The sequence below is a fragment of the Malus sylvestris genome, chromosome 3 (genome assembly GCF_916048215.2).
Source record: "Malus sylvestris chromosome 3, drMalSylv7.2, whole genome shotgun sequence".
Lineage (NCBI taxonomy): Eukaryota > Viridiplantae > Streptophyta > Magnoliopsida > Rosales > Rosaceae > Malus > Malus sylvestris.
Window position 1 is genome coordinate 22,797,216 of NC_062262.1, and position 9,261 is coordinate 22,806,476.

Below are 9,261 nucleotides of genomic sequence, written 5' to 3' on the forward strand. Positions count from 1 at the left end.
GTAAATCTCAATGTATTGAATCTACCTCTAATTTTAACGCTCTTGAGTCGTTATTGCACCTTCTCAAATCTCCGAAGTCTTGATGTCTTCATTTAAGCATAAACACAATGTCATGAAATCTGCAAACCTAATATTCAAAAACAAAATGTTAGGTGCGATTGCTATTTTACCCCAAATCTCCAAATTCCTTCCACAAGCATATTTAACATCTTAAATTTTACATAGTAAAGACATAAAAAGGGCCACCCCAAGCCAACAAGGTTCCCCGCTTTGTGGGGTCTGGGGGAACATCTATGGTACGCAACCTTACCCTTGCTTTTGCAAAGAGGCTGTTTCATTGGTTACACAAAAAAAAAACATCATATATTTAAACCCCTACAGTTTAAAAGTACGAATAATATAGTAAAGACAATAATAATAATAGTGGAATATGAATAAGTGCCTAAACACTGCATAGATTGGTTAAGTTTGTTTTACAAGAGCCTATATTGAGTGGTCAAAATATTAGCAATAAATGCAGAAAACAAGCAAGAACCCTCAAGTTATTCCCAAATCACTAATCCTCTAGACATAACCCTTAATGTACCGTTGGCACTGCCATTGGTTATGCCAAGAGAAAGCACTGCAATCCTCATGTTACAAAGTGAAAGCCGTTAATCAACAACCTGAGAATCCACAACAACATGAGCGACTAGAAAATACAGCAAGACTTTCATTCTAAAAGAAATATGACCAAACAGAGGTATAACAAAGAATGTAATCCATTATTTTAGTTGCCTCTATAATACAGTTGAAGTAAGCGCTCAGTGCTCAACAAACGAACCTCCTGTCATAAGAGGAAACGTCCAATTAGATCTAAAATAGCGAAAAGATAACACAATATAAGCATGACAAATATTCCATCTCATGCCAACCGTAAAGATCAATGTCTCATACTAATCAGTTACCAATTTCAGAACCGAAGCAGAGAATCAGAGATGGAGCTTTTGCTAGGAACTATGTTAGGTACTGCAAGAGCACAGTTAAAAGTTAAAAGAAAATGAACTTTCAAAAGACAGACCAAATGAATAAATAAAACCATAGACAAAGGTATAATTACTGAAACAGCTACGTTTGAACCTGTGATAATTTGGAAAGAAGTGTACTACTAAACCAATGCCAAAGGATCTAGAATCTGAACATCATAACAGCACAGAGATATTATCAAATACACAAGCACGAAGAACAGAGATATTTATCAAACACAACAAACGGGAAATTGTCCGGATATGCAATATCATTATGTTTTCCATTAGAATTTGTCAGACAAAGGTCAAGAATATAATGCTTATCATTCAGTTTCAAGTTGTACTTTTAGCAGCAACTAAAATTACAAAGGAAAGTTGAACTCATATGCTATCCATGAAGGTTTTCCATTCCTGCGTCGGAAACCTCCAAAACACAAACAGGGTTGAATGGTGCTGGGTTCTGGTTATTGTTTCTTCTCATCAGACACTACATTTTCAACTCGGTTTTCAAACCCATGATAAGGAACTTCAACCATGGGCAGGGGCACTGGACGTCCATCAAAGTCTTCTGGAAAGAATTCAAAATCAGGGCCGAAATTGAACTTGACAACACAATTTGGTTGATGTGGAAGAGTGTACATTGAAGCAGCAGGATAGTAACGTCCACCATATAGATCCTTAAAAGCAACTCCTTGGCATACCCCATTTTTGAAAAACGATATCTCACTTCCTGCAAAGCAAATCAATAACCACTCCAACAGTTACACTTCCAAGAAAACAAACATAGGTTATACCTTAGCAGAATAGAAACATTTCTGTAGTTGAACAGAAGTTTGAAAAAAAATGCTAATAACCCCAGAAAAAATTATTAAAGTGGCAAGTTGGTGGAAGAGGCAGCATTTTGAACCTATTCCAAACCCAGTGAGTTAAAGACACCCCCAAAATAATATGTACAATTGCATGCTTGGATGCTAACTTTCCATTGCACACGATATACGGATGGCAATGGGTTGAATACCAAACATGCAGACTGGTATTGAAATTGGATGAGAAGACCAAAACAAAGTTTCCTTTTAATCTCAGGAAAAAAGAACAATTAGGTAACAAGTTGGCGAGAAGGAAGCATTTTCACCCATGGAAACAAAAAAAATCAAATGTTTCACTCAGATCAAAAGCAATTTGTGATACAAATTTTTTACTTTAGGTCATTTGGAAAAGAAAATACAGATATCTTCAGGTTTAAATAGCTGAAGGTTTCCATTGCCATGTCACACAAATACTCAATTTCCTGTTTCATTGAAGTAGAAATAGAATAAATCTTTCACTATGCTAATTAGATTGTAACTGGACATCACATTCCAAGAGTCAATACCTGCATGGCTTGTAAGTATCTTATGAACTTCAAATAATTCTCATGCCTTGGAATCTACCAACACCTATATACTGTCTTAGTCAAAATCAGCCTCTACGGGGGGTAGACTCATGCATTACAGTTCAACCAGTCACTGCAGAGGCAGTTCTTCAAATTAATCATTCCAATTCCTCATTCCCAAAATATTCCAATTACCTAATTTTATACCAAGCTTTTGTGCTATGATATGACTTGTTGAACAAAGTGAAATATTTATATAGGAGCGATAATTCCATCCCCTGGAAACCATTTCAACCACTTCATAACTAGTTTGGCTAAAATGCACTAAGATCACTTCTCCCATCTCTCTCTTTCTTCTGCACAAGCACATGTTACTATCATATGTCTCAAACTTCAGTATAAATCTTTATAGTCTCTCTCGCAAGTAAAAGAACTCAGAATTATAGTACGTTCTCTTGGCTAATGTTGTTCCCTGAATTTAGTTAGTGGAGACAATCTCACCAGTGCAGTATAATGCTACAAACGACATTGTGCAATAGAGATAAATAAGGACTATAAGTCACAAGTTCAGTTGTTTTGATCATCTTTTAGTCTGAATGGGTGTTATTCGGTCAGTCTTCATGCAAGGGATGTTTTGCCTTATGCTGAGTTAAGGTTTATCTTCAATGAACTACTAAAGACGCACATTTTATATCCTATCATACCAACATCTGTTTGGTTCAACTCATTCATGATTTCAGTTACAATCACAGGGAAAGAGTGCCATAGCAGTTGAGCTGTGCAAGCATATTCGTATTCACATTCATAATACGAAACAAGAATACCAATGCAAGAAACACAGTGCTCTGCAACAAATTTCACAAAAAAGGCAACCACAACCACAAAATCACATAAACAAACAATTGAAAACATCAACACTGCAAAAAACCAAACAGTCACTCACCAGGCACTACTTTCGGCGGATCCTCCTTCGCGTCAGGGGCACAAGCATACCGCTGACCCTTATACCAAACCAAATGGGGCGGCTTCGGGGCGTACGACCCCCCATCTGGCAAGTTTATATAAAACCCAATAACATCACCTTCCTTATACCCTTCCTCCCCATACTTCTCCCTCAAAGCCTTATGCACCTTACTCCCATCAATGTCCCTGTACCCGAAACTATTTCCATCATACCCAACGGGCGCCTGCAAGTCCCCTTTCTCAGTGGACCAGCCAAGCCTTGTGTGGCCACTCTCTCCCAAATTCACCACCTTTATTTCAAAATACCAAGCCCCCTCCGCCACTCCTCTGGTGGCCCTAACCATTCTGTACCCTTTTGCGCTACCCGCACTCATTCGGTCCTCACTCACCTCCACTTTCTCCGCCTTGTATACCTTCGAGAGGCAGATTGTCATGTCCGGCGTGTCGTCGGTTTTGTCCGGGAACCGCGTCACCGGAGTGATGAAGACGGTGTCGTCCCCGGGGGCATTGTGGTTGTTGTTATTGGCCTTGCTCTTCTTTTTTCCCTTGCGGGTCGACTTAGTGACCCACACATTGTTGTTCTTCTTCTTCGATTTCTTCGAATTGGGGGCGGTTGGGGCAGCGGCGGTGGCGGCGCTTCCGTTGGAGATGGGCAGGGGCAGTGGGGTCTGATCTTGGTCCGGAGAGGGCGCGGCGGTTAGGGAAGAGAGCTGCTTTTGCTTCTTGGGAGGCGGGTCGTCATCGTCGTTGTCGATTTCTTGGGATTTGATAGACTCGGAGAGAGATTCGGAGGCTTCGGTTTCGGTTTTACTGCCGTTTTGCGGGTCGGTGGAAGGTGGGTTTAGGGTATCGGTGTCGGGGTCGTCGGTGGTGGGTTCGGGTGGTTCGATGGGCTCGGCAGTTGAGATTGCGGCGGCGGTTGTGGGTTTCGATTGTTCGTCTTCTTCGTCGTCTTCGTCTCTGTAGGTGCGAAGGTTGTCCATGTCTAGGGAAAAGAAGAGAGAGAGAGAGAGAGAGAGAGAGAGAGAGAGAGAAGTGGGTTCTGTTGACAACACTCAGGTTTCTGTCTGCATAAACCTGGGATTTAAGGTGGGACTGAAATCTTGAGGAGTGTCTGAAACTTTTGAAGAAGATGTCGAACTATTGGATTGGATTGGCTTGGATTGGGCTATGGACTCTTTTTTTTTTTTGAGGCAATCTAAGTTTTAAGGCCCGGTTCCAGTCTACCCACAAAAGGGACCCAAAAACCAGCTCAAAAACACACCGTTAAACAGGCTGTTTAATAATTATTTCGTTTTGGAAAATTTTATTTATACTCAAAATTCTATCAACACACCTTGTTAGCTTATATTCCTTCTTTTTTCTTTTTCTTTTTTTAATTCAATTTTGCCCCAAATAAAATAGGTTAAGAAAGAAAAAGAAGAAAAAACAGCCTATCAGCAGAAAATACCACCGATTAACTTCATCTTCACCCCCTCCATGGAAATATTCTCTTTGTCATTGTTGGAGAACAATTCAAAAATAAATAAAAAATAACAGATATAACAGAACTTGAAATACTTTATTGACAAAAAATACTTGCTATACAAAATGAAATAACAGGAATAAATACAGGAATTAAATTGGTACTAACTTGATTAACCACAGGTAGAGGCTAGAGCAAAAGCTATGTCTTTCGAACAGTATTTCTGTCCCACTCTTGTGCTTGTGGTTCTATAACGTCTGCTCGACTATGATACAACTACCTAATTCTATAACCCGTACTAGATTATAGAATTCTAGCGAATTGTTTTGTGTGTTTACTCACTGAAAATTTTGTACGAAAGAGAAAGAGGAAGAAAAGGATGATCCTATTTGGAATCTGTGATTGCAAATATATAGGTTGTTTTACACCCTTTCAAATACATGTTGAGCGTATTTGAAAACACACAACTCTTTCTAAGAGTTGTGTCTCTTAATCAAATGTTTCTTAATTAATATGTTAATTAAAAAACTTAATCTGAAATTAAAATTAATGAACTTGGATTAATTTTAACTTCCAAGGTCCCAAGGCCCAATGCCCTTGTCTTGATTAATTAATCTCTACTAATAAATAAAACATTTGTGACAGCCCATCCCAAAAGATATTCCATGATTATGTAAAATGTGTAGAATACCCTTGGATGTTGAGTACATTGTGTGATGTTTGTGGTTTGAGTTTGGGTTTTAGACTAATTTAATTAGTTCCTAAGCTCTTGGAACATAAAAATTATGGTTGTTATTTGTTGTGATTAGCTGCAAACTGGAACACACACACACACACACACACCAACCTATTCCCTTACCCGTTGACCTTTCTCTCTCCTCCGTCTCTCGGTTTTCATCCATTATCCGTACAATTGTACGATCAATTTCAAACCAGCCTTTTTAGGCGCGGATCAAGGCTGTGAAGGTGGTCTTTGTGTTCCTTGTGAAGTCAATAACACATCCATACCAATTGTAGTATGTGAAACCCTCGAAAACCCGAGAACCCAAGAACTCCGATTTGGAGTAATGTTCATGCACTCGTAATCGTGAAGTTTTCAAGGAGTTTTAAGGTTATAGGGATCCTTAAAACATCTTCACGAAGCTCAAGGAGTAATTTTAAAGAGTAATTTTGAAGTGATTTGGATGTCAGGAAGTCTAGGTTTTGCGAGTTGTAGGTTTAGCCGAAATATCGAAGGTTTTTCAGGCAACTTTCTGTTGGTTTTAAGTCCCCAAAGTGGTATGAATATGTTCTTCTCATCTTAAGCTTCAATTGGTTTAAATTTCGTGAATTTTGGATGAGAAATGAAGAAGATATGAAGTTTTAAAATTTTTCCAATTTCCAGCGATCGCAGCTGTAACCAGCGCCGAATTCCGACGAACCAAGGAAGAAGGAAAAGAATATTCCATCAAAGTTGACGGAATATTCTAACGCCGTCAGGTAATTCTAACAGCATATTTTGATTTTTGATGGAATATTCCCTAACGCCGTTAGGAAATCCGTTTGGTGTGCCAAGCACATGCCTACGCGTGGGCTGCACGTCTGGCCGTGCCTCGGTCGGCGTGTGAGGGCGCGTGGGTGCTCAAAATTTTTTTCTAAAAATTTGGGGTTGTTCCTGAGGTTGGGTAGGTCATGGTGGTATATTCAAACACCCCATTTGAGCAATATATGAGAAGTTATTTCCTAGTTTTGTATATGTGCTTTAAATAACGTTTATTTAGTTATTTCGCATATAGGTGAGACTTATCCTGAGGACAAGCGTCATCAATAGAGACTCAGGGGCTACGACCCTTTAACATATCAGTGAGTGGGCTTTTGGTTTTCCGTATATACCTATATACTTGAGATTTTTCCCAAAAAATGAATTTGAATGATTATATGTTTTGAAATGCCATGCAAAGTATTTGCCTATTTTATTTATGTATTAGAAGTTGCATACATTCATGATTGGTGTTGCGGACGCACAGGTAAGTGCCAGGTAAGTTCATAAATTAAAGATATGAGATTGCTTCAGTTATGTGAGATGTGATGTGATTATGTGTGATGTATTGAAAGCTCATAAACTTGCACCTCGGTGTTAGTGCTCCCGCCTAGAGTTAGGGCACAATCCATCGCGTAATGTTCACCTCCCGCACCATATGCTCACCTTGGATCCAAGTTAGGTGCACAGGCTTGTCGTACAAACCACTATAGGTGGTTCCGACTCGTAGGTGACCCGCGATCATTCGCACAGCCTTCACGTGATCGTAGCACTAGAGCATATTTATTTTACACCTAGTCTTGTCGTACAAACCACTTTAGGTGGTTCCGACTCGTGTGCAGGATTTGATTTGATATGATTGAGATTGGTTATAAGCTATAGACTCAGCCGTGCAGGTCACGTAGGTAGAGCCGGCTGATATGACATCTGGCATTGATACAGTTTAACTGAATTATTTATGGCATTTCATTGAGATACTTGGCATGGTATATTTCTATGGATTTTCATCTTGAGCATGATTTCTGTTATAGCATATATTATTTTTCTGGGAAATTATACAGGTTTTACAACAAGGGGTTAAAACTTTTGAGAAATGAAATGATTTTGAAAAGCTTTGTCTTTGCCCACTCACACTATCTGTTTTGCTCCCTTCCAGGTTTTAAGTAGAAGTGCTTTGGTGGCTCACGGGGATTTCGACGGTGGTTTTGACAAAACATCATAAATGTAGGGTCACCTTTGGGTGTTGTATAATTAGTACTTGTCCTGCCTGACTGCACTTATGTTATTTATGCTCTAATTGTGTATTTCACACTAAATCTCGCACTTGCACCTTATCTTATCTAGTATTCTAGTTGATTTGGTTTTTCATTCATTCGTAATTCCTTATATCTCTATTGCTTCCGCACTATGCACATAGCTGCATCACCTTCACGTGACGGCCAACATGCCCTGATTTAGGTCGGGGTGTGTCATTTTGGTATCAGAGCCTAGGTTTGCAATCCTACATATCTTGTGAATCTTCTAATTATTTTGATGTATTCTGTCAGAACTATGTCACCTCGTAGAGATCCACGTCCTTCTGTTGAGTCTAGTTTCCCCGATATCACTCAGTTAGGGGAAGCTATTGCTAATGTTATTCAATCTTCTCTTCGTCCTCCGCAAAAGACACCTCTTGAGACTGTTCATAATTTGAAGTTGAGTCATTTTATAGGTAACGAAAGGTCTGAAGGAGCAGAGAAATGGATAAATCATCTTGAGAAGACTTTCTGTTTGATGAATAGACAGAGAAATCTTCCAGATGACAGGTGGGTTAAGACGACTACCTGGTTTCTAGGTGAGCAGCCTGCATCTTGGTGGAGACAGGAGTTTTATCAGTTGTCACCAGAGGAAGATGTTGATTGGGAAGTTTTTAAGCAATTATTTTATAAGAGATTTATTCCTCCAGATTATATAGATCGCAAGAAACAAGAGTTTATGAATATGAAGTAGGGGAAGATGACTGCTAATACTCTACATGAGGTTTACTGACTTATCTCGCTATCATCCGGAGGTTGCTGCTAATCCGGTTAAGATGCTTCGTCACTTCAGATTAGCTACTAAAAAGAAATGGCGTACTATGACGACCATAGCTTCCCGTGCTACTTATCAAGAATTTTTAAGGTTCTACTACGAATTGAAGATTCTAAGAATATGCTCAGCGATAGTGAGGAGGAAGAAAATGATGAGAATCAGAGGATAGATGATAAAGGTAAAGGTCAGTCCTCTCAAGGACCTCGCAAGACTCAGAGCTTTAAAAGAAGTGGAACTAGTTCCAGTTCTTCTAGCGGAGGTTTTAGTGCTACTGGTCAGATGAGAGGTGGTAGATTTTTAGAGGGTCATAGATTTCAGAGGCAGGGAGATTCTGGAAGAGAAAGTGCTCATTTGTGCCGCATATGTAATAATAGGCATTTTTTAGAGTGTAGGCGGGGCAGCAGTGAATGTTTTACTTGTGGGCAGTTGGGACATGGAGCTATAAATTGTCCCCAGAGTTAGCAGAGGCCCCAGCAGCCTTCTATGCCACCACCAATGCCGATCCAGCAAGTTCCATGGTCTGGTAGTTATGGTCAGATGGGTCGATATGGTGCTTACCATTATCAGGGCAATGTCGCTCCTTATGCTCTAAGACCATATCAGTATTCACAAGATCCTTATTACCAAAGTGGGTATTCTCAGTATCCTAGAGGGTATACGCCGTATCCTTCCATTCTAGCTGGCAGATCTCAGTGGTATCAGGGAGGACAGCCCCAGCAAGTAGAGATTGCTTTCGGTAATGCCGAATCTTCAAGGCAATCTGGTCAGCCAAGTCAGGGACGAGGTGTGCAGGGGTGAGGTAATCAAGCTAATAGAGGTCGTGGGGGACGACAATAAGCTCATGGACGTATTAACAATATCTCTT

At 39.8% G+C, this 9,261-nt stretch overlaps 1 protein-coding gene across 1 annotated transcript; it reads right to left on the minus strand.

Annotated features, from left to right (window-relative positions):
* Window positions 1–1,258: 1,258 nt before the first annotated feature.
* Window positions 1,259–4,501, minus strand: LOC126614727 (protein TRAUCO-like). The gene is made up of 2 exons (XM_050282375.1): window positions 3,323–4,501; window positions 1,259–1,737 (listed from the first exon to the last, which is right to left on the minus strand). Exons 1-2 carry the CDS (start codon window positions 4,323–4,325, stop codon window positions 1,472–1,474), a joined length of 1,269 nt encoding a protein of 422 aa, XP_050138332.1. The 5' UTR covers window positions 4,326–4,501; the 3' UTR covers window positions 1,259–1,471.
* Between the last annotated feature and the right edge of the window lie 4,760 nt (window positions 4,502–9,261).